Genomic DNA, 27370 nt, shown 5'->3' with positions numbered 1-27370 from the left:
GCCAACCGCCAATAAACAACAGAAGAAGAAAAAGACGACAAAGAAGAACGCACTCTGACAACTTTTCGTTTGAGCGAGTACAAGATACCTCAATCGGATTGGGGAAAGGAATATTCCACCCCCGTGAATCCGATTATATATTCATTGGGATTGGCACTTTTCTTTCGGAATGAGGTGTATACAAAGGCTCAATTCTTTCCGTTTGAGCAAATAAACCAAATGCAATTGGAATATTTGCGTCCATGTATATGTGGCTACTGTGAAGAGATTTGACTTTTGATAGTACTAGCTTCATGTAAATACCTAACACTTCATATTATGAACATAAAGGGAACAAGAAAGTTGTTATTTGTGTACATCACATGTTTTATTGGCACAATCTGTTGGTAGCAATATTTTGACATGACCATATGTTTAAATGTAAATGTTCCAATTAATGCCTTTGTCGATGAAGTGGAGTCTCGTGTGCAAATAGCATTGGCATTAACAGCCGTGGCTGGAGACTCAGCTGTTTTTAAATAGACTTTGAATTATCCACCTCTGAAAGCACTTTAAAATGTCACGCGACTAAGCTGTTGGTGCCAAAGTCGTGTTACGCTCAGTGTCGTACAGTTGGCTGGTTGTCACAGAGAGACACTTTTTCCTTTTCACTTTCTCATCCTTATTGTTGTTGGCGTCTGATACAACCCTTTTGACGCTGCTTTTGTGTAAAATGAAGTTGGAACACAGCTGGAACTGCATGCGTGAAGGAAAAGCAGCACAGTGCTGGGGAGTGTAGCTCATGTGAAAAGCAGATGTAGAGGAGGTTTACGTGGCAAGTGGAAACCATTTCATTCAGTTTTGTGCCTGAATGTCAGCCTTTCTGCACGCCTCAAATGTATGTGTGAGTGTTTGTGTGCGTCTCCATGAGTGTTTACATCTGTGCACTCGTGTGTATGTTTTGGTTGGGGCAAAGGGTTGAGCAATATGTGGATGACATGTTGGGAGGTGGAGAGGTGTTTTGTGTAGGGTAAGAGGGTAAGGCATGAAACTGGTGCAGGAAATCATTGGCAAAATCTTTGGGACAACTCGGCAGCCTCTCTGTCACTGACAAGCATTGAGCAGTGTGCCTTCAAACAGACCCCCCCCCTCCACTGGAGCCACTGGAGGGGTCAAAGCAGGTTGAGTTGTTTGAGCATGTTGAGCATGCTGTTTGACTGGTAATGAAATTGACAGTACCGGCATAGAGTCATCGTAGCGTAATGCATGGGGTGAGGTTCATGGCTGGTGAGGCACTGACTCTTGGAGGTTTTTGGATGTTAATACAGGATGCTCATTAAGAGGATATAATCAAAAAGACAAGAATTTCCTTTTTGTTCAAAAAATGTCTTCTAATATGCTCAGCCCCATTTATTTGTATATCAACTGAAAAAGATTTGTGTACTTGCCTTTTATTTGTATATGAAGTACATGCTGCCTATTGTTCTGTGTACCAAGTTCTGATTCTTTGTTGTAATAGTCTGATCAACTCATGGTGAGCTTGGCTATGTAATCCCCCATCTTAGTAGTCAAATTCATCCATTCATTCCTTCATTCAGCAGATCATAAAACTATCTTGCATTGGATTTGTTGCTCTCGAGCTTTCAACGCTTTGCATCTGTGTGGAAGAATGGCAGTGACAAGCACCAGCTCAGGCACACTCAAGATGGCGCAAGTACTACAAGTACATCCCGTATGACGATTGTATCATCCCATTAGCATGAATGATGGTGTCACACATTAAATACATTGCACAGGCTGTATAAAGTCACAGTATATAATAAATGTTTCTCTTATATTATACATATATATATATACATATATACATATATACGTATTGGTGACATGCTGACAAACAAAAACTGTTCGGTGCCATGATCCAAGTCGCGTGCAGTCAGGCGGAAACCAGGCACACTTGCAGCACCCTCACCTGATTAGGAAATGTGCAAACTGAGTGATTTTTACTGAAGAAAACGAGAATGAACCAAGAATGGACCGCATACATTTAGATGACAGTTAAATGGACAAATATTAACACTGATTTTATGTCATTTGTTCTTTTATTTTATCTTTAATTTTAATCTCACCAATCTTAAGGTGCATTAAAAAGTAAAAAAATTCAACTGACAAATGCATATTAAACATACCAAAAATATTAAAATAAACAATATAAATGTAAAAAGAATGAACGGCTGACGAGTGTCTGTCAATCTCTCCGGTCTCGGTCTTTCAGTCAGCTAACCCCACCCACCCACAGAGCGAGGCACGATGATAGGATAAGACAGGCAAGCACGCCGATAGTCCCGCCCTGCAAAAGGAACGGTGAACTGACTCTCCAGCCAATCAAAAGAAAAGCATTTGCAACTGAACGGACTGAACGGGTATTTTAGGGGCGGTGACCTCGTTCATTCCACTCACAAAAAAGAACTAGTTCTTTTGACCCGTTCGTTCATGACCGACACACGCCATTATTGCAGGGTATCCTCACAAATGAAATCCATTTAGGGCCAATCCTGATTGGGTGCCGGCTAAAAGATAAATATGATCTAAGATAAATAGGATTTATCTCTATGATCTGATATAAGTTATGAAAACCAGCCGAAATTGTGAAAAAAAACAGTCACCGCTGGTGTTGCTATGGTTAACCCTGCGAAGGACAGAAGGGAACTTTTCCATTGGCCAGGCCGCACGCCTTAAGCTGAGGTCTAGAGTTTCACAGAGACAGAGGGCCATCCCTCTGAGCCCTGATCCAGCCCCTTCATCTGGATCTATTTAAGGCTCCTGGTGCCGACTCCTATGATTGGTGTACACAACCCCCCTACTCTTTCTCCAAGTCCTTGCCCCGAGAGGAGGCTTTTTAGCAGATGGTTTATTTTCCAGGGGAAGCCATTTCTTTCTCCCTCTTTCTACTGTCCTGAACATTTCTTTTTGACATCGACACCATCTCTTATTCCAACTATGTTTCTGCCTGACCTGCTGACTTGACCTGATGGACTTTGTGGATGAGGATGGATTTTGTGCTTTGCCTCCTTGAGCATTCCCTTTTTGGAATGATGTTCTCTTTGTAGAGATCTACACTGCCCTTCATGGTGGGCCGAAGGGTGATGCACCTCTATGGCTAGACTCTTGGGAAGATGCACTGAGCCCAGTGAATATTGTGATTGGCTAAGCTCAAGCGACAAAGCGGCCTATGGCACAACGGGTGCCCAGTGGTCGCTCTCGGGGACCGATGGCTGGCAGCTGGCTGACAGCATGTTTCTTCCCGTCGACTCCAGGTTTGGACTCGTCGGACCACATGCTTCTGGAGCAGTATGTGGTGGTGGCCAGTTACGAGAAGCAAGAGCCTGCGGAAATCAGCCTGCAAGCGGGTGAAGTGGTCGACGTCATTGAGAAGAGCGAGAGCGGTGAGTGATGAAATGAAACATACATGACACAAAAGGAACATATTACTCTTTCCTTTGTCCCCTCGCTAAGACCTTCATTCTGTCCTGCCTCGTTTTTCTCCCACCGTTGCTTCAGGCTCGATGCCAGAGTGCTGCCTCTGGCAAGACAAAACTCTCCCAGACTTCTATTAATTATTCCTCCTCACTTTAATGGAAAGCCAACAAGACATGCCTGATTAACAAATGCCATCTGCAAAGACTCCTTAGTCAGCTGTTTAACTCTGGAAAATGTTAGCAGACGGGGCCAAGATTTAGTTTTTGACATTTCACAAATGATGTGAAGAAATTAGGACACCTTCATTGCTTGACTGTATTTCTTTTTTCTTAATCTGACTTTTCTACTCCTGAACCTCAGCACATAAAAGCCTAAAAATGTACTAGAACAGGCACACCTACTGTGCGATTATTTTTGTGGCGAATACACCATATGATGACGCTGTTATTAAACCCATAGGGGTCAATCCAAACCAAAGGTTGGATTTACCTCAAATGTCTCACACAGCATAACGCCCTGTACAAAACAGCCTACTTTAACTTTAAAGTGTTTTGCCAAATCGACACAAAAATTGTTACACACCTTCAGGGGACTGACAAGCACGTGCCTGTAAAAGTTGATCGGGATTGGTTGAAAGACATGGCCGCCAACAAGCAGAACAGACTTAGCAACTAATTGTCCATAAGTCACTGACCATTTGTCGAATGATTATACAGTTTTGAGGATATCTGTATTACATGTACGCTAGCATGTAGAAATGCTTGATATTGGCTGATGATTAATACATTTGAAAATTCATTGGATTAAAATGTGTAGTCATTTGACAGCCCTGATAGATAGATGGAGTTTAAAAATAGTCCCGCGTGTGACTTTGAGTGACTTATGACTTTAGATTACAAGTATTAACGGAATACACCAAATGTCACTTAGTCATATTATTTTTTTTTTTTTTTGGTGGATGGTTTCAGATACTGACACACACAAAAATACAATGAAATGCTTTTCAGCAAATGTGACAGAGCATTACTATTGCACTTGAGTGGTGGTTATTTGTAATGAAGCTCAGGCATACCAAAGCATGATTTTGGTCAAACTCTCAATGCTAACCAAAGCCATGTATAAGCTGCTCTAAAGCGTCAACAGCAGAAGAGCCAGGGAGGTTTTAGGCCCACAAGGGTTTGACGTTTTAAGCTTTAATGGTGTGCTGAGACAGTAAAACTGTAATGGGACTCATGTGTACTTCAGAGGAAAGTCTGCATGGAAAGAGAAGATGGAGGAGGAAACGATGACTTTGGAAAGACTTTTCTTTCACGATGGGTTAGGGTTAGAGCGACTCGCCGCTGCCACACTGGCCTTAAGCAAGAAGAAGATGGCGTGGATCGCTTTGATGTCTCTCAGGTTCATGTATTTGTTTTCACTCGCTGCTCCTGTAGGGTTTCGGCTCAACAGGGTGTCGTTTTGAGACAAATATACCAGCACCTTGAAGTCCTTTCATCAGGAACCTTAGCAGGGGACTTGGAGGAAGTCAAATTACGTACATGTTGCTTTTGGCGCCGTTCTGGTCACCATTGCGTGTTCATGAGCCATGTCGATTTTTAAAGGCTACTGTCATAGTGTCTAATGACTTCCCAACTTTTGTTTAGTTACCATATAGTTTGGAGATGTTTAATGTTCAGTTTTTGACTTTCAGAGTTGTGGTTCAGTCCTGTTGTCCAGACCAGCAATAAAAAAGATACTGGTGTGCTATTTAATGTGGTTGGGTTTATGTTCACACTGGTATTTGTATCATGGGACCAAAAGATGTGCAGTGAGGAAGACCTGCATAAAGTAAGCGCTTGATTGGGCAGCGTTTGTGCTCAGAATGCTGTTTATAGTGTTGAGTACTTAAGTTAGTTTTATATTCTGCTACACATATATTCACCAACTTTGATGTTCTGAAAAGCTCCTAAAATATACCTTTACCCTGCCTCTGGTCCTTGTATGGGGTCACAATGGGGCGATAGCTCCTTTTCTGTAGCTGGTCCCAGGCTTTGGAACGTCTTACCTGTTGTGCAGACCAACACAGCCTTACTCTACACTACACATACTCTATTTTTATGAACTGCATTTGGCGTACAAGAGCATTGGGACACTTTTATTGGATTTATTTGTATTCTTCTAATATCGTTCATGTATTGTTTTATTATCTTCTTCATGTATTATTATCAATAAAGGTTGATTGACTTGGGAGGTTCACATTTGAGCTCAGGTGAACCAAAACGCACCAGAGCAGGTTGAGACTCACGTTGAAACTCAGTTCAAGTGGTCTCGCTCTGCTTGTTGGGTGCACATACCGGGGTTGGAATGATTGCATTCACACTAGCGGACACACATTCAATCTAGCGGAGTTCCTTTTAACCGAAGCAAACATGACAAGTGTGAATGCACCACTAAGTTTCCAACAGCGGCTCAAATATCAACAGCACATGCAATGGAAGTAGGTTAATGTCGCTCCATTGGTGACATCACCAAGTCGGGGTTTGCCAACACTAACACAACCACATGGCTGAGAGGAATTCATTTAATTTAGCCTCACTCATCTCTGAGCAGGATAAGCACTAAAGTCTTTGAATGTCAGTCAGGAATCTGCTGATCTGACCCCAGTTGCAGTGCGTTTGGTAGAAGCTTGTGTGTGTCAAAGTTGCTACCAACGTTGTGTTTTTGCTTGTTGAAGTCAGCTGTTCATTTATAATTCCCTTGCTGGGATTGTTGCTGGCTGACTTTACCAGCATTTCTCACCTTACATTAAATAACATGTCATTGACATGCTAGGGTAGTGAATCTAGGTCAGAGCTGGAAACCAGCCCAGCTATTCCCCACTTTTCCAGCAAAGGAAGTATTTTCTGCTGAAACGGCTTGACGATACAGTTGCAGCCTGTCCCTTGTTTCAGTGTGAAGATGAATACCAAGCTGGTGTTTTCTGTTTTCAAACTTGCTCATACAGGAGGGCGGGGGGATACATAACTGTGTTTCTGTGTGGTCATTGGCCTCACTGAACACACCACTTGGGACTCGTACCCACAATCCCTGGCTTAGGAGGCCATTGCCTTATCCATGAGGCCACGGGGACGCAATTCTTGTACAAAATCCTGAGCCAGTCAATCAAATCTAACCCTAACCCTAAGTCAGATGACCCCTTGTATTCTTTGAAAAGTGTCTGTTAGCTAGGAAAGAAAGAAAAAGGCTTCTTCATCACAACAGCAATAATAATAATAGGGCTAATGCTGGGAAACTTACAGCTTCACGTCCCCAGCTTGAAATCCGCACTGCAAATGTATTTTAGAGAAATCCAGTCCTCACTCCCTGTGCATGATTAGACATATTGTATTTTCCTCTTCAGTGGGAGTCACTTGTTTTCGAGGTGCAAGAGGGGCGCGGGAGAAACTCTTGCAGAGAAAATGGAAAAAGCAGTTTGCTGCCAAAGTTAGTGGTTCAGGGAGGTTGCTGGTTATGTCTTAATGGATCCTGCAGGATGCCTCCTTGCTTTACACGATTTGAGAGATGTGAAACTACAGTCAGCTACCAACCTTGTTACTCTCTGTTGCGTGCTTTATTGACATTTATTTTGGAAAAGAGCTTGGAAGTCGTGGAAACGTTGTACTTACGTATTACAGCCGGTTTGCGGACGCCTCAAGGGCAACACAAGGCACGCTGTGCCCAGGCCCGTGTAGCAAATATCTCCCTGTAGACCAGGAAGTGTTTAGCTTGTCTCCATTCCAAGTCTCGATCAGCCTTCATGAATTACAAATGAACTCCAGGAATTCTCCAAGACCCCCTGGCACCACCCTCGTACAGTACGTATTTTCTGCCCCTCCCGTTGTAATTATTAGGGTGGAGTAATGAAAGTCATATGAGGAATTTAAAAGGTCACTAAGGACAGACTTATTGTCTTAATGTTCCTCTCCATCCCACTAAAGGCTTTGACAGATGGGAACCTCTAAAAACCCGGAATTTACAAATATTTCGTCACCTGATTTTTATGTTCAACTGGCTGGCCAAATGCCGACGGAACCTGCAGGAAATTCTGCAAGATGAAGTTGCTCCGGCCCTTGGAATGACATGATTGATGTCTTCTTAACTCTCACATGATAAAAATGTGTCCTTTTAGTCTGCGGCGTCTGTCTGCGGGATGAGCTTTGTGCTCAGCGCAGCAAGCACAAGTTTGAAAAGTGTTTTCATTTATGCTGGCGCTCCACTCCATGCTATTTGTGCATCCAGACCAGTGACCAATCAGAGCACATAGTGAGACTCTCTGTCGGGTGCACTCTACACACATGTGCACCATGAATAGTGTTTGACAACAAGAGAGCAAACTTGTTCAGTACCACTAGAAAAAGTTAATACGTATCCCATGAACAGGATATCCACCTCCCTGTGGGACAAAAACAAGCTCCAAACAAACCACATTGCTTGTTTGTTTCAATGACAAAATGTGAAAAAGGTGAAAAAAGTTCCAAAAACCAAAAAGCTAGGTGGATAACAATCTAGCGAGCAAGATAGCTAGCTAGGTGGCTAGGTGAAACATCGGAAAAAAAAAACATGTAAACAAAGATGCAAGAATAGTCAAAAGAAATAGATTTGTTAAGGGAGTGATCAAACACGCTGGTATTGATTGGCGAGGCCTGTGGCAAGCTCCAAATGAGAGACGTCATTTTGTTGGCGACCTTATGTGACACAGCAGACATGGATGATTTGCCGCCACACGCCCATCTGTTTTTGTGAACAGCTGTGAAAGGCGCTTATCAGCATATGGCGATCGCATGTTTTTGATGGAAATCTGCCAATATTGATCGGTGGCCGATGGATGGGAGCGTAACTACACTAACTACTGGTAGCATTTAGCAGTATTTATGATGGAGCTATCATCACAGTTTTAGCAGCTCCTGACAACATTCAATTCACAAGGGAAAAAGACCAAGCCAGAAATAGGGGGAAATGTTTACACCCACAAGGAGACAAACTAAAAAGTATATGGATCCAGTAAAACCAATGAAAGTCATAATGTTCTTGAATAATTAGTTCACTGAAATTTGTATCTGCACATTAAGTCAGTGAATGACGCAGCAGCTACAATCTTCAAGCAAGACATAATCAGTATCCAGTATCAGTATTTTTCAGTCCACGCAGGTACCTTCACATTATACAGTTGCAAATGACTTGCTGACACATCGTTTCCACGGCAGAAGCATATTACAAAGTATTCCGTAGCAAAAAAACGGACCAGTAAGCACTCAGTTCACAACACAACAAGCTCAACTCTGTGAATGATTGCGACATCAAGGTGTTGCCAAAAAACAACCGTCCTCCCTCAGTCACTAAAAGGAAAAAGTGCACCTTTTTGGGGAATTTTGACCATCGTCCACAATCCTTATTTGAGACATGAACACACACCTTGTCTTTTCTGTGCCTTCTCGCACGCGCTCGTACGCTTTCATTCATTGCAGCTTCAGCGAGCTTTTGCATGTGAAGGGTCAACTGCCATAGACATGACAGTAAAATGCAGACAGCAGCTGAAACGTCTTCGAAGATGAAGTTACTGACACAGATGGAAGATGCATTATCCTCCCATCACAGTCAGCTTCTTGCACATTCTCTGAGATTTCCAAGGAAGCACCTTGGGGAGGAATTGGAGGCATTAACCTCATTCTGTGTTTTGTGGCTTTTAAGCCACAGTCTCATAAGTGAGTTTAATAATAAAGGAGCCAAGAGAGTCTTGGAAATATAAGAAATTAAAGCAGCATTTCCAGCGGTAGCCCTTTGCACACTGAAGGGTGGCTGTGTCTCGACATCAGGGGGGGCCTCCAGGGTGCACAAGAAGTGGGTTGTCGCTAAATTTTCAGACCATAAGGCGCTCCTTTCACAAGCCTGCAGGGAGAGAGCACAGCTCCTTAGGTCAACATTAGTTGTTGAAAGTGGTTTTGTGTTGTTTTCCCACACGCACACACCCTCCCATATTTGGCACACCAGGGGCAACCAGGTAATTGAAACCTAGTGTTTCATGAAGACTGGAAGTATGTGTGTGGACGCCCGATGCTACCCTCCCCCAATGTGTGTTGATTCTGGATGTGCTGGTAATAAATACAGAAGCTGGAAATGAATGCGTTTGAACAGTGGTGTCAGATATCTGCTGCATTGATGCATTCCTCATCATTTCAGGTCCTGGAAAAAAACTTTGATTTGCCGCTAAATCGGTGCTCTGTGGTGACCACTTTATCTGACATGCTCGCTTAAAGCTACGTTTTAATTGGTTTCGGCTCTCATAATATCGCCCTGTGCTGTGTATGCAGTGACTTGCTACTAGCTAGCAGATTGAATGGCAGCTAACATAATAAAAATATGTTCTTTGTCTTTTTGGGTGTTGTGCCATGGCAAATGCATTGCACAGGAGAATGTACCCAAGTTAGTTGCAAAGCAATCATTTTGTCCAGGTGAAACAATTAAGATGCAGATGAAGAGGTAGCCGAGAATGATTTGTGTTGTTTTTGAAAGATTCAAGATGCTGATGAAAGCATTAGCACTCAAAGTGTCACTGGCTAAGCTCCTCTTTTCTTCCGCTTTCCCGCTTCACTATTCATCTCGCGTATTTGGTGAGCAAAGCAAGGAGTGTAGGTTGTGATACAGTGCAATTGAAAAATATGGAGAGACTTATCATTGTGCTTATGACGTGCTTACAAAACTATGCATGCACATGGCCAAGGATATCACATGTAGTATCCCCCGTGTAATGTAATCATCTACCATCTGAAAACAACAAGAGATTTGTTCCTTGACGTCTGCATCTCTCCTCTGCTTATATTGATTAATTTCTAGCTGCGTAAGTGCCAAAAGTGACCTTTTAATAATGTTCTAATCAAACCCTATGAGGACAAGCGGCATAGAAAATGGATGTTTCCATCGAGCTTGTTCATGAGCACCAAATGTGAGAAAAATCGATCATCTCCGTCACTTATCTGCTCCACTTTTGAGAAACGAAGCACTCAAACTGTTCGTGTGGAAGTTGGGGTTTTTCTTGAGATCATGAAGGAAAAGGCTTCTTTCTCCTGGATCACGCCTTCGACCCACCCGTGGCTGCATGAGTCCGCCCACTGTATATAATCACCACCTCAAAAAACACTTACTTACTTACTTACTCACTAGGGTGGCAGGTTTGCTGGAGCCTATCCCAGCTGTCTTGGGGGAGAGGCGGGGTCCACCCTGGACTGGTGGCCAACCAATCACAGGGCACATATAGACAAACAACCATTCCCACCCACATTCATACCTATGGACAATTTGGAGTGGCCAATTAACTAATTAGTTTTTGGAATTAATGAATTAGTTTTTGGAATGTGGGAGGAAAGTACTCGGAGAAAAGCCACGCATGCACGGGGAGAACATGCAAACTCCACACAGATGCAGTTGTAAGTTTTTGGCTTTGTTGGCTTTCTTGCCCAGTCTGTTTGAAAGACTTTCTGATGTTACAATGGGTACATTGGAGAGGCTAACTAGTTAGCTCGCGAGCTTGTTGTGCTAGCAGCGGCTGTCTGTTATGCCCTTGCAGTGATCCCTAAGACTGCACAATGCGATGTAAACAAAGAATGACAGGAGTGTAAAAGTGACTGTAAAGGTGTTATTTCAAGTCTACAGAGGTCTAGTAATGTTAAAACCAGTCATAAAGAGGTTTTCTGTGCTCTAACTCCCACATTACGTGGGTTATTCCTGAATCCTATTTAGAATTCACTTATCACGGTCAAGTCTGGAACCAATTAATTGCGCTAAACGAGGGATAACTGTATATGCTTAAAACTACAGAGATGCAAACTACAAAGACTACATAGCGTATGTTCCGTAGTAAAATGACAGATTGCAGTCTACTTTATTGGCAGTGGGTGTGGTTTACAGCCCATAAAAAACATGCAACCCAGATGGGACCAAACCCTCACTCTCTGGCTTAGCAGGCCAGTATCTAATCCATTGTGTTGTGGGGGCAATAAATGTACACACAGCGAGGGGGAGCTCGAGTGCTAACATTACGCTCACATTTTCACAGCAACACCATGGTAAGCTAGCCTATTTGCTGAACAAAGTCAAGATCGTCGAAGTTCCATGTTCCGTGATGCTGACTGAGAGAGAGATGGATGGCAGAGCTCCAAGCTTTATTTGAGGACGCGTAACAAGGCCTGTTTTTGACGTGAAGCGGTGGGTTTTTTCACGGGGCAGACTCATCTTTCTAGGGGTCAGACGCAGTATCTTGTCCATGAGGAAGAAGACTTTTCCTTCCTGACATTATGAGCTACAATTTCAACTCCTTGTCAGTCCACAGTGAAACAAGTGTGACAATACATTTTTCTCATACGGTGGTGTTCAAATACAGGCTTGATGCACACATTACTTGTATAAAAAGGGGTGTCACCAGACAAGTTGATACATGAGATTGGGTCTACGAGAATGTGACTTTTAACATTATTTTTAAGAAAAATATATTGAAAAACCAAATTGCAATCTCCTAATATATACTGTGTAATATATACTATGTACTATATTCTACTATGTTACACTCTTCTGCACTCTATGTGTGTATGCTTCCATCCTGCCTCTACCCACCGGACTATGAGACTGTATGACTACAAAAAGGGCTCACTCTGTTCATGCCGTTGTTCTATGTAACAAACTTGTCAAGGTGCTGAAAGCAATGTACAGAATGAACTCCCTTCTTGCCTGCTTGGAGGAGAGAGACAAGGAAAACTGACACGCCTGCACATGGCAACGTATTCAGGCTGCCAAATTATCCAGTTGATTTTCATTTACTGTGTGATGAAGAACTGATGTGATTTATGATCATCCCAGGCCTAGTGCCCACCGGTTTTTTTCTGAAAGAGAAGTCTAAATCACGATTTAATCCCACAAAATCTTGTACATTTAACTTGATTAAAAGGTCATCAACTGGCGTTGCTAAAACTAGTAATGAGCAGTTGCGACCAGGTTAGTTCTTCTTCTTCCTGTCATGTGACTTCCACGCCTCACAACAGCTGTCAGGTACTTTGTGTCTCCGTTGCCACGGCAAACAGACAATTGTGGGCGGCATGCCACTTGTAGGATGTGTCAGAGTGTCAAATCTGCTAGAGTGGTCTTTGTACTATTGGTTCATGATTTTCTTTTTCCTGCAGGCTGGTGGTTTGTCAGCACTGCAGAGGAGCAGGGATGGGTGCCCGCCACCTATCTTAACTCCCACAGCGGCACTCGGGATGACATAGAGCTCGGCGCCTCCAAATCCGGGCAAGGTAAAAAAGTAATCAACCTCAGCTGGCCACCCACACGCTTTTCTTGAACATTTTCATCAGTGACAAGGTGGAACACTCTCCGTCTCTGACTTCACGTTGGCCAAGGCTGTGAAAAAAACTCCCCACTCTGGCTGGGTGCACGCTAAACAGTGCGTAGATTCAGGTCTGCATCAATGGTGATGAGGAGTTCCAGACCACAGCTCTTTGATGAGCCATTCAGTACAGTAAAACACTGTATAGGAGAGCATGATAGTCACTGTATTCGATAGCGGCTTGAAGGAGGCATGTGTCCTTTGGCCTTGATTCCACGTAATCCGTACCTAACTTTCTTTGCAATGGAGTGAAGTCCATCCCATCCATCCATTTTCCTCCGCTTATCTGGTTCCGTCTCGCGGGGGCAGCCTTCTCAGTAGGGAAGCCCAGACTTCACGGCCCCCGGCCACCTCCTCCGGGTCCACCAGGAGGACACCAAGGCGTTCACAGGCAAGCTCATCCCAGAAGCTCCACACTCAGATGCAAACCGTCCCAGTAAACGCTGAAGGTTGCAGCCCGACGAGGCCATCAGGACCACATCATCTGCAAATAGCAGAGATGAGATGCTAAGGCCGCCGAAACTCCCTCGATGCCTTGGCTGCGCCGAGAAATTCTGTCCATGGAAATTGTGAACAGAATCGGTGACAAAGGGTAGCCTTGGTGGAGGCCAACATTTACCGGAGACAGGCTCGACTTACTGCTGTCAATGCGAACCAGACTCCTGCCGCGTTCCTACAAGGACCGGATTGCACGTAGTAGCGTGCCACCAATCCCGTACTCCCAGAGTACCCCCCAAAGTAGCCAAAACATGATTTTGCTGTGTAAAAATGTGACGTTGGATCTCTTCTAACTCAAGGCTATACAGAGAATTGTACACAGATGGAATTAACCAATAACTTCACATTGGTCAGTAGGCAACATAGGGGTGTTGAAAGTCCGACACCGACCCCATTTGCAGACTATGTTGGCAGGTCTGCACATATAGCACACACTTAAATGGAGGCTGTCTTTTCTTTCTCTATATTTACTGTAACTGCTGAGCTTCTCTTGTCCTATTTTGCACCCTCAGTAAAGAAAAAAGGTGAAGCATATCAAAGTGCCCCCTTCCCAAAAAAAAATAAATGAAACCATAACAGAATGCTTCAGTTCCTTTTTATGCGGCTGGAGGAAGATGTTTGGACACCCCTGATGTAATGAGATCCAATGAAGGTGGAATCTGTAAGGTGCACATTGTCAGCTGTTTCAGTAATCTGTTGTACTTCCTGGTCCAGCAACGTATGTCCCAGATGCTCCAGTATGGCAGGATGGGGAACGCATGCTAACAACATCTTAATTAAAAATTAGAAAATGTCTTCATTTAACACTTCCCTTGCAACCCATGACCTTCTCCATCCCTCCATCCGTCTGTCCCGCCAGCCCTCATTCCAGTCTTAACTTGTCTTCCATGTGCAGATAATAACAAGGCTTCAATATCATATTTGTGTGTTTTACTTTTAACATTTTTTTCTCCTGCCTGCTCTTGCTTGTTTGTTGACGGCCATGTGCTCATCGTTTGTGTCTGTCAGTTACTAAGCGACACAAGGCCCATCTGAAGAGGCTGGACCGGAGATGGACGCTGGGGGGTGTCATCAGCCGGCAGCAGAGCCGAGGTGAAGTGAGACAGATGCTGCATTAATAACCGTCCTCCCTTCTTTGCCTTTGTTTGTTACTTCCTGTCTTGATCCAACCATTCTCCTGTCATGTGACCACACATTGTTGTTGTTGAGCGCATCTCTCATGTCATGTCATGTTGTTGTAAATCCACCGCCACTAACCACTAACCGTCATTGTTATTATAGGGCTCTCACTGGGATACTCAGAAGTGTGTACAATAGGCTTTACTATCATTACATTTAATCCCTGTCAATCTTTCACAGGCAAACAATTTGCCATTCAACCAAAATTGTCTTCTTATGCGCCAGGAAAAGTATGACATTTTTTGGAAAATTAGGGATACGAAGGCAGTCATGAGCGGTCAATTCACGTCAGCTCCCCCGGCGCATTGACAGCATAGAGGAAGTCTGGATAAAACGACCACGACTGGCCAGTTTATTTATAAGTTTAAGTGTAGTTGTAAACGTAATGAAGGTCTTTTTACTCACCCTTTTGTCTCTCCTACGAGGTTATGCTTTTTTCCTACAGCATCTGTTATATCATGCAAATTAGCCAATGGCATCATCTAGCGACTTTTAGGACAGCCAACAGCTACTTTTCTTACTGAGGAATTGGCAACAGCTTATTTCCTTTGGGATTAAAAAAAATAGAACTAGCATTGCAGAATGTTCTCTCTCATAACGTTTTCACTGTCGTTATTACGAAAAAGTTCTTCTGCCTCACAGTGAAACATGTGGCAGCCATTTTGGCTTAAATGTAGGTAACCTAGTATGGTTCCTTGCCTTACGAACAGCTAAATAGGCATAGTGAAAAGAGGTTAAATCAGCTTTAACGAGCTTTGCCGTTTTGGTTAACCACAAAAGATTAAATTATGTAACCAAATTGCTATGTTGAAGTGTTTTTGTATTTACTATTTTTATATTAAAAAATCATATTCTTGAGCCTTACAAACGTCTTTACGTATTACGTATTGCATATTACGTATTACATAAACGTATTATTTTATACTTAGGCTTGTTGGGGCTTGTGCTTTGGTAACCAAATATGGCTCCTTGCCTTAGAAAAAGGCCATGGCTAAACACGGCTGAGCTTGAGTTTAAAAGAGTGACTTTACGAGAGATGATGGGCTATTGGGGTCAGCCCAAGCCTTGTGCTTGTTTTCTCCAGCGCTGCTCTCTGGAGGGGAGAGAGAGCGGGGGGGAATTTGCTGACTCCACCAGAGTCAAGTCAAACATGGATGGAGGCGATGCACATTGCGGTTAACAAAACATCTGATTCAGAGTTTCCCCTTTCCGCTAGGCTGGATATTGTTTAAGAGGTCTTGGGAGAGGAAAATGTTTTACCAGCTAGCGCACACAAAGACCCTGTAGCTCCAAAAAGAACATAATGTGTACATAAATATCCCCTTGCCTTGGATCCTACTGAAGTATTGAAAGTACATGGAATTAATACTATCCTACTTTCTGTCAGCTCTTGTTCAACCTTGGAAAAAGGCAAAGACAAGGAAAAGTGAATTATTTCTAAGCATACATGGATTATTTCTTTTTCTTGTCCTAATTTTTTGTCCCTGTCTTGTCTTGGGACACGGTTGCGCAGGTTTCAGTCAGGAATTGCTGAAATGGCGGGAAGTGATGTCTTTGCACTGTCCATTGACCTTGTAAGGAATGCATAAATCAGAACGGAGCCTCTGCATCTGGCTGATGTAAACACCAGTAGGCAGCCTCTAGAGCAGGAGTATTGTTGTATACAGACAGTTCTATCTGATCATTTACTCTTGTGTGCAACATATGATATTTTTGTAACATGTTGCCCGTAATAATATAATGTTTGGTCGTTTACTTCCCAGCTCACTTACATTCAAATGCACTTCTTGCTTGTGATGTGCAGGACACAAAAAGTTCAATTCAAACTTTAAAGACGTAATGCAGTGCAGCTCCAGATCCAACAGAGGGAGGGAGAACTATGTGGCAAGGCAAGTTTATTTCTCCAGAACCATTCGTACACAAGGTCATTCAAAGTGGAAACTCTGGAAGACTGTTCCAGATTTTGGCAGGATAAAACTGAAACACAGCCTCGCCGTGGTTAGTCCTCACTCCGGATGCCCAGAGGAGACCAGTACCTGAGCTTCTCACAGCCCGAGATGGATTTTGTGGCTCTAACAAGTCAGAGATGAACTTTGGCAGAAGACCATGAAAAGACTTGTACACAAGCAGATCTGTTCTAAAGCCTGTGTTGAAACTAAAATGGAGTTATTGGGACATGCCAAGGGGTGGTATGCATGGCGGATGAAGAGCACAGCATTCCAAGGCAAACACTTGCTACCCACAGTAACATTTGGTGGTGGTTCCATCATGCTGGGGGCTGTGGGGCCAGTGCAGGAACTGGAAATCTTCAAGTTGAAGGTGGCATGGATGGGGGGCCAACTTTTTCATACCACTGAAAATGGTTTCAAAATGAAAAAATGAACGTTTTGACTGATTTGACTTTTTAACATTTAAAACAACCAATGTGTTTTTTATTTGACAGAAGAGAAGTATATCACAGTGCAACCTTACACCAGCCAGGGCAAGGATGAAATAGCATTTGAGAAAGGAGTGACTGTAGAAGTGATTCAAAAGAACCTGGAAGGCTGGTGGTTTATCAGGTAAGCCTCACTTCCTAGAAGGAACTTCCGAGAAGGCTTACCTGTACAGCGTTTATTCACAGGTACCAGGATAAGGAGGGCTGGGCTCCAGCATCTTACCTGAAGAAGCTGAGAGAGGACCTCTCGCCACAGAAAAAGACTGTGACCAGTCCGGTGGAGATCATTGGCAACATTATGGAGATCAGCAATCTACTCAACAAAAAAGCCCCAAGCGAGCAAGATGCAGAGGCACTCTCAGAGACCCCGCAGGTCACTCAGAAGGAGATCAGCTTGCCAGTGCTGCGTTCTAACTCCAGCCCTGTCAGCGGTATCCAGGACAGCAAAGGAACAGAAGAGCAGGCCTCACCAGCTGTGGCCCGCATCTCACCTCATCGGGTGGAAATTGGTTCGTCACAGTATTGTCAGTAACACATTTATACAGGGATTGTGTTTTTTTAATGTTTGTGTGTGCATGCATGAAGCTCCAACTTGTGCTTGTTTTCCACGTATTTTATTCGATTTTTCTCCAAAAAATTGAAAACATTTTACAATGTTTTGAAAATTGAAAAGAAAAAAAATGAAAAGAAAAGTCACAAAATCTGGTGATTCATGCTTGTAATTTTATTTGGCAGCAACATTCAAGTAATTAAAATGAAATATTCTATGTGAATGATCTGCTGTAAATTATAGGAGAAAATATAAAAAAATGTATTTTCTGTTTCACAGGTTCCCCAATCCTCAGGCAAAAACCTCCCCCCCGCAGAGATGCAACCCTGGTGGGAATGCTTTTTGTATATTACATGTTGATCGTACGGGAACGCTGACTCTTAATTTCTCATTCATGCCATGATATTCACCACAAACTCATATAAATATTAGAAATATGACTAATTGTGTAAATAAACTCCTTTATTTAATATAATGTAATCGTTTATTTTATGATTTCTTTTTAAATAATTCTATTTCATTAAATGTGTTTTTTATTTTCATTTATTTTTTTACATTAGCTCTCCATAGATTATGCATCAAGCATCTTTCAAGAGTTGTATATGTAATACTACACTAATCTAAGTGTTGTTACAGTACTATCCAATGATAACTCATCTTTATTAAGTGTTGAAGCAATATCTTCTTCATTTGTAGGGATTTCCTTTGCCATCACCACCAGAGCCACCTACAGTCGAAGCAGAGTATTACACCATTGCAGAGTTCCAGTCTTGCATATCTGATGGGATCAGTTTCAACGGGGGCCAAAAAGCAGAAGTAACAACCATATAGTCTTATATGCATAGTGTATACATTTTCATTAGTAACGATACGTTGGTTTTGTGTGATTTTTTTTAAAGGTGATTGAGAAGAACTCTGGAGGCTGGTGGTATGTTCAGATAGGAGAGAGGGAGGGCTGGGCTCCATGTTCCTACATTGATAAACGCAAGAAGCCCAACCTGAATCGTAGGACAAGCACACTATGCCGCCCCAAAGTTCCCCCCCCGGCTCCACCTGTGAAAAAACAGGATTCAGTGGAGACGGCCCCTCCCAGCAGCCCTGGTTCTGAGGCTCCAGAGTCTCCCATGTCTCCAGGGAGGCCTGTGTATGAAGAGCCGGAATATGATGTTCCAGCTATCGGTGATCTGGACCTGGAGTCTGAGTTTGAGTTTTTGAGAGGCGAAGCTTCCTTGGTGGATGGAAAGAATGAGGACACTTCTTCCGACAAGGGTTCCCAGCTCTCCTCCAAACCCTCTCCGGCGTCATCACTCCACAGTGCCTCCTTCAGGATGGGGGAGTCATTTGAAGATGGTCACGAGGCAGAGGGAGAGGAAGAGTGTATATATGAGAACGATGGCTTCCGTCTCTTCAGGGAGACCCCTGTGAGGCAATGCAGTCAGGAGTCCATTTCCTCCAAGACGAGTGTCTCATCAGAAACTGGCAAGAAAACCCCCAAATCAGGGGGGTTGAAATCTGCAGCAAACAAACTCAACATTGACTTGAACGGAAGCCGACAGTCAGCCAAAAGTGAGGAGGGATCCAGTTCAAAATCAGCCTCCAATGAGTCAACCCCAGATATGTCAAGACCCAAGAAAGATCAAGAGGAAAGCAAAGCCTCCCTCAACACCAAATCCTCCTCCAAACCGAAGCCAGTGGTGAGGCCTAAGCCACAGCTGGCAAAGGCGTCCAGTGGAGATAAAATGGACATCAGCACCTTGAGAAGACAGCTGCGTCCCACAGGGCAGCTTAAGAGCAGCGCTAAAACCAAAGGAGAGGACTCTGAGACTGCCTCTGTTGTCTCCTCTGAGGATTCCTTCTCTTCTCAGAGCACGTCCTCAGAGTTCTCCTCCATCTATTCCAAAGGTAGTAGGGGAGATTCCGACCTGGAAGGCTGCGTCCTCTATCGCACCACCGACCCCTATGAGAGGGTCCAAGAGTCGGAGCTGAGCTTCCCTGCGGGGGTGGAGGTGCTGGTGCTGGAGAAGCAGGAGAGCGGCTGGTGGTACATTCGGTGGGGCGACGTCGAAGGTTGGGCACCGACATACTATCTGGAGCCCGTGCACCAGCAAGATGACATGGGGGGATCAGAATCCGATGGCACTCCTTCAAAACCTGGCAGCCTCAGCAAGTCCAACAGCCTGGAGAAGAATGAGCAAAGGGTCCAAGCCATGAACAACCTCAACCAAAACTTAAAGAAAGTGACTCCACCCATCCCCTCCAAGCCTCCGGGTGGTCTTTCAAAACCGACTGGCTTGTTTGGGTCACGCAAACAGAACGGCGGCAAACAGCAGCAGGTTGTTCGTCCTCAGTCTGTCTTCATCTCAGCTCCCATTAGGGATAGTCCAAGCCCTGTCGGCTCTCTAAGGAGAAACGAGTCCCTCAACTCCACCAACCACCCTCGCTCCACTCCCACCGTGCGACGCAACGCCTCCTTTGGCACGATGCCCCGCAGCCTGGCACCCAACAACATAGTGCTGCCGAGCAGGAACCAAACCGTCACAGGTAGCTCAGAATTCCTGGGCAGCAGCCCTCATAAGAGCGCCCCCCCTGTGTCCACAGTAAGACCTAAACCCCACATCATCCTCAACAACCTCAGAGAGGTCTACATCTCTATAGCAGATTACCACGGTGACGAGGAGACAATGGGATTCCCAGAGGGGACCAGTCTGGAGGTTCTCGAGAGAAACCCCAATGGTTGGTGGTATTGCAAGGTGCTGGACAGCGGCAGGCCAAGGAAAGGGTGGGTTCCTTCTAATTACCTCGAGAAAAAGCATTAGTGTGTTTGGAGCTGGCAGAACTCTGAACAAGAAGACTACTTACTTTTATTTCGCAGAAGAACCCCAAAACGTGCCGCCAATCAGGAAATTGCAAGAGGAGCAAAGCTAAAGAGGAAACACCAAAAGTGGAACTTAATGCTTCAGTGGCGCCTTTCACACAGCAAAAGCAATTTCAAAATCTCGAGAGCAATTGTGGCCACACACACTCAGTAGTAGAGTCTGTATGAAAGGCACGGCCAAATGAATGTCACATTTACAGTTTGCGCTTGGATGCAGCAAATCTCTTGTGTGAAAGGGACTCGTGATGAAGTTGTCACCCTGTCATTGTGTCATTTTGTACAACGTTTTCTTTGAAGCATTTAAAGCTTACTGCATGATTGAAGTGATTCATTATACTGACAATGCCTTGAGCTGTTTAATGTTACATTTTTCTTTTGCTGCTAAGTGTTAGCCACATCTTGGTGCTGTCTATTTGCATGTTTTTATATATTTTTCTTTGGTACTGTATGCCACCAATACACCTAATATCTTAACCATTCAGCTGTCATTTTCTTTGTGAGCATCTCTCATCATCACAATTTGCTTTGATAGTAAATAACTTGATGGGTTACCAGGAATACAAAGTCTGGGGAAAACCAAAGTCCAACCCTGTATTTATTCTTTTTTTTCCATTTATTTTTAAATTTGACTGATTTTTCATCAACAACATATCTTCTAATGATCCGATCATTTAAAAAATTTCTGCTGGGCAGTAATTTTGACCATTTTTTAGTCTAACTTTAGATGCTCACGTTTGTTTCGTGTTTACATTGTGACTAAGCAGCAATAACTAAAGTACCTGAAAATGAAAATAAATGCACTTTTGAACCGTTCTGTCATTGTTCGTTGTTACTGGTTGTGACACTTTGAGGTTAGCCTATGCATTCACTCTGTCATTGGGGTATCAAATTGTTAGGTGAACTTAGCTCCCCTCAACAAGGGAAGAAATAGCAGTACATTAAAATGACCACTAGATGGGGGTATTTCCCAAGTAGAATAGCAGTACATTAAAATGACCACTAGATGGTGGTAATTCCCAAGTTGGGTTAGGGTTAGCATTAGGGTTAGGGTTACGTATAGGGGTGAAGGAGGTCTTGACAGCTGCTATCATAAGCCAATAACTCGATAACGGAGCATCCTAGGGCATTTTTCCTGAGGACGAACCCCCCCCCCATAAGTGGACACGGGCGTTTGGGACCACTTCCGACTTCCTGTGAGCACTGGAAGGGGGCGCAATTGGCAGAAAACAGTCGTATCTCGGAAACCGAAAATCGTAGAGCGTCGGGGGTGGTCTCGTTGGAAAACTCGGGGTCGAATCTTAATAGATGGAAGTGGGTCCCGTCTCGATACGAGCTTCCGTTGGTGAGTAATAGGCGAAAAACGTATCCTCCATTGACATTGCATGGTGGGAGTTGCAGTACATAGGAATGACCAGCAGGTGTCGGTATTTGCCTGCAGTAGATTTAATTGACCATCAGATGGCGACATAGTATTAGGGTTAGGTGTAGGTATGGGGTGAAGGCGGTCTTGGTAGCTTGTACCAAAACCAAATAACTCGAGAACGGTACGTCCTACGGCATTTTTCTCGAGGACGACTCCCCCCCATAAGTGGGCACGGGCTTTCTTTTGGGACCACCCCCGACTCGTATCGAGACAGACACTTGAAACTTGGCACACAGGTCAGCGGCCAGCCCCTGATACATATATAAAAAAATCAGGGTCCTGGATCAAAGGGTCCGAGATTTATGGGAAAAAGAGGTTTTTTAGGAGGGAAAGTAGCTTTTCACGCCATGCGAGGCCCATATCGACCCCAGCGACCGCACATTTTTCAGTTTTTGTCTTTCCAGCCTCGTGAGACTCCAATGAAAGAAAGTCAGTCCATTTTAGTTCAGAAAGGGGTGACCTTTGACCTCAAGCAGGCCTCAATTTAGTGGGTTTGCAGGTCTAGCCACGCCCCCTTTCGAGCCAGACACTTGAAACTTGGCACACAGGTCAGCGGCCAGTCCCTGATACACATATCAAAAAATCAGGGTCCTGGATCTAAGGGTCCGAGATTTATGGGAAAAAATAGTTTTTTGGAGGGAAAGCAGTTTTTCACGCCCTGCGAGGCCCATATTGACCCTAGCGACCCCAAATTTTTCAGAGGTTTTGTCTTTCCAGCCTCGTGAGACTCCAATGAAAGAAAGTCCATTCATTTTTTTCACAAGTTTATTTTCCAAATCTGGCTGAAATGGCCACAAAGGCTCTGAGAGTCATCAACCTGCAGACTTTTGTGCTCTTCAGACCTTCATTCATTCATTCATTTTCTACCGCTTTTCCTCACGAGGGTCGCGGGGGGTGCTGGAGCCTATCCCAGCTGTCTTCGGGCGTAAGGCGGGGTACACCCTAGACTGGTCGCCAGCCAATCACAGGGCACATATAGACAAACAACCATTCACACTCACATTCATACCTATGGACAATTTGGAGTCGCCAATTAACCTAGCATGTTTTTGGAATGTGGGAGGAAACCCGGAGAAAACCCACGCATGCACGGGGAGAACATGCAAACTCCACACAGAGATGCCCGAGGGTGGGATTGAACCCTGGTCTCCTAGCTGTGAGGTCTGTGCGCTAACCCCTAGACCACCGTGCCGCCCCTCTTCAGACCTGATCTGCAGAAATTTTTTTTCCAGACAACGCAGAGGTCTGAAATTTGAGTATGTTGTTGGGGGCCTCCAGATGAGCGGATTGACATCAGTCGGGCGTTGGTCGGACCAGTGGGCGTCGGAATTTTGTTGTCTCCTCATGTTCACTCCCCCACCGATTAGACAAAAAATGTCCAAATGTGTCAAAAAACGCAACAAAACATCTACAAAGAATATAAAGCAAGTGTGCACAGTTTCACATCTGTGCGACCTTTGGTTAGCTACTTAGCTTTAGCAAGGTCGTATAGAGCTGGGACCGATTTCTTCCTAATTGATGGGATAGTGTCTGCAGCATATTGAAAAATGGAAAAAAAACTCCAAGAACAAGTGTTTCTAATTTCGACAAGTTGATGGTGACCTATGACCTTTGAGCAGTCTGTTTGATTACTAGGCAAGGTTCCTTTAGAGCTAAACTCTTGAAATTTTGCACACTCGTGCAGAATAATTGTCTGATGATATGGTGAAAAATTTGTGGACCTAGCTCTATGTTTGATGAATTTATTAAAGTTTTTTTTTTTTTAGGGCCTTCCACCGGCTTTGTGGTCAATCTATTTGGGAAGGAAACATGGGTCCTTTTGAGTCCCGTCCTTGCAATTTTGCACACTCGTGCTGAATAATTGTCTGATGATATGGTGAAAAATTGGTGGACCTAGCTCAATGCTTGATGAATTTATTAAAGTTTTGTTTTTTTAGGGCCTTTGACCGGCTTCGTGGTCAATCTATTTGGGAAGGAAACATGGTTCCTGTTGAGTCCTGTCCCTGAAATTTTGCACACTCGTGCAAAATAATTGTCTGATGATATGGTGAAAAATTGGTGGACCTAGATTGATGCTTGGCCTCAAGTTCCAACCCTCGCCTCCAGTTTGCCCACCGTTTCCAGTTTGCCCGCAGGCCGGCAGCTGACAACAGATTGCCTGACGGCCGCTGCAGTCTGTGCCCTGCCGCCGGCTTCGTATTGCTCTTTGATCGCCGGCGGCCGCAGCCTTCATATTGCTCTCTAGTCGTCGCCGTCGTCGTCGTCGTCGTCGTCAGTCCGCTGTCCCGCAATCTTCAGCAGAGTAAGATAAAGCTTACATTAGCCATGACTTTACCGTTGAGAAAACACAGTATATGATTGCCCAGCATAACGATTACAGTCACGGTGTCATGAAAAAATCCCATCAAACATCAACACAATAGATAGATTTAGAACAGACTTGGCCAGTCGTGTGCAAGAATAACCTATTTACGTGGCTTAAAACAAGTAATTTAACAGCTATTTCTTTCATAGACAGTACCGCAAAGCACGCTGGGATGTGCGCCTATCGGCTACATTATTAAGAGGACAAGGAACTGCTGATTATGATGTGGGCGAGGGAGGATGTCAATTAAGGGCCTCAATTCTTGGATTTCTTCTCCTTAAAAATTACTTTTATGCAATTCCTGGCTATGTTATCTGTATCATGTGTCATTTGTGTGCTTTCAACATATACTTGTTAGTCCAAAATACAGTACACTTCAAAAAGACGTTTGTGTGTTTTCGAAGTGGCCACAGGAGGGCGACAGAGGCTAATATCATCTATGTATGTCCGTCACAGGCCACCGTACTGATCCGCCAGTAAGCGGTGACGTTACGTGAAATCCAACAAATTAAATAATGCCTCCTTTTTTTTACAGCCCCCTACGAACGGTGCCCAATGTGCTTCAGGAGTATAAAGTATTATTTATCTTGTTATAGTGTGTAAAATCATTGTGAAACACGACGTCACATCCGCGCTGTAACTTCCCGTTTGCACTTCCTGGTTTCGTCCGGATCATGGCGCCGACGATCCCAATGACGCTGTGTCAACCTGTTGGCAGCCAAGCTGAAGTATTCTAGAGGGAATGCCGTCTACTGTTTGTAAAACTAAGAGGCGTGATTGTTGAAACTCTTTATTGAAAATGCTTTAGAATATATTACATGTATATTGCTTAATTTTTTGAAGTTTTCAACGCTGTTACAGGCATGTGTTTGGCCAGCTATGTGGGGCGGGTTGAGCGTGAACAAGGAAGTGCGAGGATCTCGTGCGCGCGCGCGCGCGCGCTGTTCTGTTGTTGCTGGCTCGTCGAAAAAAAAAGTTGACCGGAAGCAGCAGGCAACCATCTGTCTTTCTCTGACGAAGTCAGGCCGCCCCTTACCACGGTTTGGGGCTGAAAATAGTGACAGTTAACACCGCCACGACCGTGGAGAAGTGCCGAAGTAAACGGTTTGTCTTGCAACAGCATCGTTTTCATTGGCGCCAATTTAATTCGGCATCGAGTCGGCGTTCCAACACCCTGACGGAGAACACTGGAGTTGCCATGTAACTCAGACGACGCACAAGCAATGCTACAAGGTCAGTATCAAAGTTTTAAGTCACGTTGAGGCACGAATAGTGGCGTTTCGCTCCGACAATAGGACAATATACAGTATATAAACGATGTCGAAGTTGAGGAGCTGAAGCCGAGGTCGCCATTTTGTGGACATAATTGGCGCGCAGAATGCTCGAAATGACGGAAACAATTGTTTCAACCGGTTCATTTGCAATCCATAACATAATGTGAACGACTTTGGCCCAAATTGACAACGATTTTTTAAAAGTATGTTTCGCTACCCTCGTCATAGTCAATGACAACTGAAGCTAAAAGTGGTTTATTTGGAATTATTTCGTTTGACGTGAAAATCCCTTGATGTCCGGGTTACGTCGCGTGCATGGTGTGTTAAGTTTGTGTCGGAACTTGTTGCCATCAGAGGCGAGGCATCTGTTAGGTGAGTGTAAGCCGCTGATTTTATCTTTGAGCATCATTGTGACAACGGAAGAGAAAACACACTCATAACCCTTCTCCCTTATTCGGTCTATTTTAATGGCGACTAAAAAACTTACTTCTGTACACTGCATCATTACAATAACCAAGCTCCGAACCTGGGGAGACAGAGCCTTCTCCATCGCTGCCCCCACCCTCTGGAACTCTTTGCCCCATTCACTCCGTGCTTGCCCTGACCTTCCCACCTTCAAAAAACAACTAAAAACTCACCTCTTTAAATCTGTTTTTAATGTCTAACTTCTTTATATCTGACTGCTGTGCCCCGCCCCGCTTTTACTCATGTTTTAACTGTGTATTAACCAATGAATGTTGTATTTTGGTGTGTCTTCTATTCTGTTTACTTACTTTATTCAACTCCATTCATCTGTAAAGTGTCTTTGAGTATTTTGAAAAGCGCTATACAAATAAAATGTATTATTATTATTATAAGTATTCAATGCAGGAATGAATTTTATAAAACTGAGTATTTCATTACAGCAAAGGAATAGCAGCTAATCTTACAACTTCTGTTACAGATGAAAAGCCGCTTGTCGCTTAACAGCCCGTGGGATCCCACTGCATCCATCTCAACATGAGCTCCAAATGGGAGCGTCATCTGATGCCATAGGTTCTCCAGTGGACAGTTTCACCTATTGCACGCACAAGACGGCATTTTCTGGCGCTTCAACCTTTTGCGTCCATCAGCAGTCTGTCGGCCCCCGGGGAAGGACTCATGTAATTGTGTTGGCAGACCATCAACAACATGGCGTCGGCGTTCTTCACAGGTAGGAAGACTTGTTCAAGTAAATGACATGATGGCCTTCATACATGTAGCACAATAACACAGGATAAATGAATAGATGACAAAAGATATGCAATTCATACACGAGTGCCATGACTAATGCTTTGGCTGTAAAGGTTGCTCTGGCTGTTACAGTACAATGTTAGCCGGCCACATGGAGGTCATTATACAGCGGGGAAAATAAGTATTGAACACGTCAACATTTCTCTCAAAAAACATATTTCTAATCAAGCTATTGACATGAAATTTTCACCAGATGTCGGCATCAACCCAAGTAATGCACACATACAAAGAATCCAAACATTTATGTTCATAAATTAAGTTATGTGTAATAAAGTGAAATGGCACAGGGAATAAGTATTGAACACATGAAGAAAAGGAGGGGTAAAAAGGTCTGGAAAGCCAAGAAAGCAGCTGGAGTTTGTCAGTATTTAGAAGGTTAACCTGTCCCCTATTAGTGCAAAGTAATATCAGCTGGTTTAGTCCTGATTAATGCCTTTTAAAAAGGTTTCTCACCAGCAAGGTGTTAGACAAGAAGCATTGCATGATGGGTAAAAGCAAAGAGCTGTTCAAAGACCCACGCAGCCTTATTGTTGCAAAACACACTGAAGGCATTGGTTACAGGCGCATTTCTAAACTTCTGAAAGTTCCAGTGAGTACCATTGGGGCCATCATCCGGAAGTGGAAAGAACACGGCATTACCATAAACCAGC

At 43.9% G+C, this 27370-nt stretch overlaps 1 protein-coding gene across 4 annotated transcripts in view; it reads left to right on the top strand.

Annotated features, from left to right (window-relative positions):
* The window catches only part of LOC131107716 (SH3 and PX domain-containing protein 2A-like), a 38887-nt gene extending 17672 nt beyond the window's left edge, over nucleotides 1-21215 (top strand). For 3 of the 4 annotated variants that reach the window (XM_058057951.1, XM_058057952.1, XM_058057953.1), the window contains exons 8-15: nucleotides 3294-3422; nucleotides 12642-12755; nucleotides 14354-14437; nucleotides 16968-17085; nucleotides 17148-17470; nucleotides 17791-17840; nucleotides 18208-18327; nucleotides 18411-21215. In XM_058057951.1, coding sequence (XP_057913934.1) covers nucleotides 3294-3422; nucleotides 12642-12755; nucleotides 14354-14437; nucleotides 16968-17085; nucleotides 17148-17470; nucleotides 17791-17840; nucleotides 18208-18327; nucleotides 18411-20327 — 2855 coding nt within the window. In that variant the 3' untranslated portion in view covers nucleotides 20328-21215. The remainder of the gene's footprint in view (nucleotides 1-3293; nucleotides 3423-12641; nucleotides 12756-14353; nucleotides 14438-16967; nucleotides 17086-17147; nucleotides 17471-17790; nucleotides 17841-18207; nucleotides 18328-18410) is intronic. The other variant, XM_058057954.1, reaches the window with a different exon arrangement.
* Nucleotides 21216-27370: the final 6155 nt, after the last annotated feature.

This window comes from Doryrhamphus excisus, chromosome 20 (assembly GCF_030265055.1).
Source record: "Doryrhamphus excisus isolate RoL2022-K1 chromosome 20, RoL_Dexc_1.0, whole genome shotgun sequence".
NCBI lineage: Eukaryota > Metazoa > Chordata > Actinopteri > Syngnathiformes > Syngnathidae > Doryrhamphus > Doryrhamphus excisus.
This window is presented reverse-complemented; position numbering and strand designations above follow the sequence as displayed.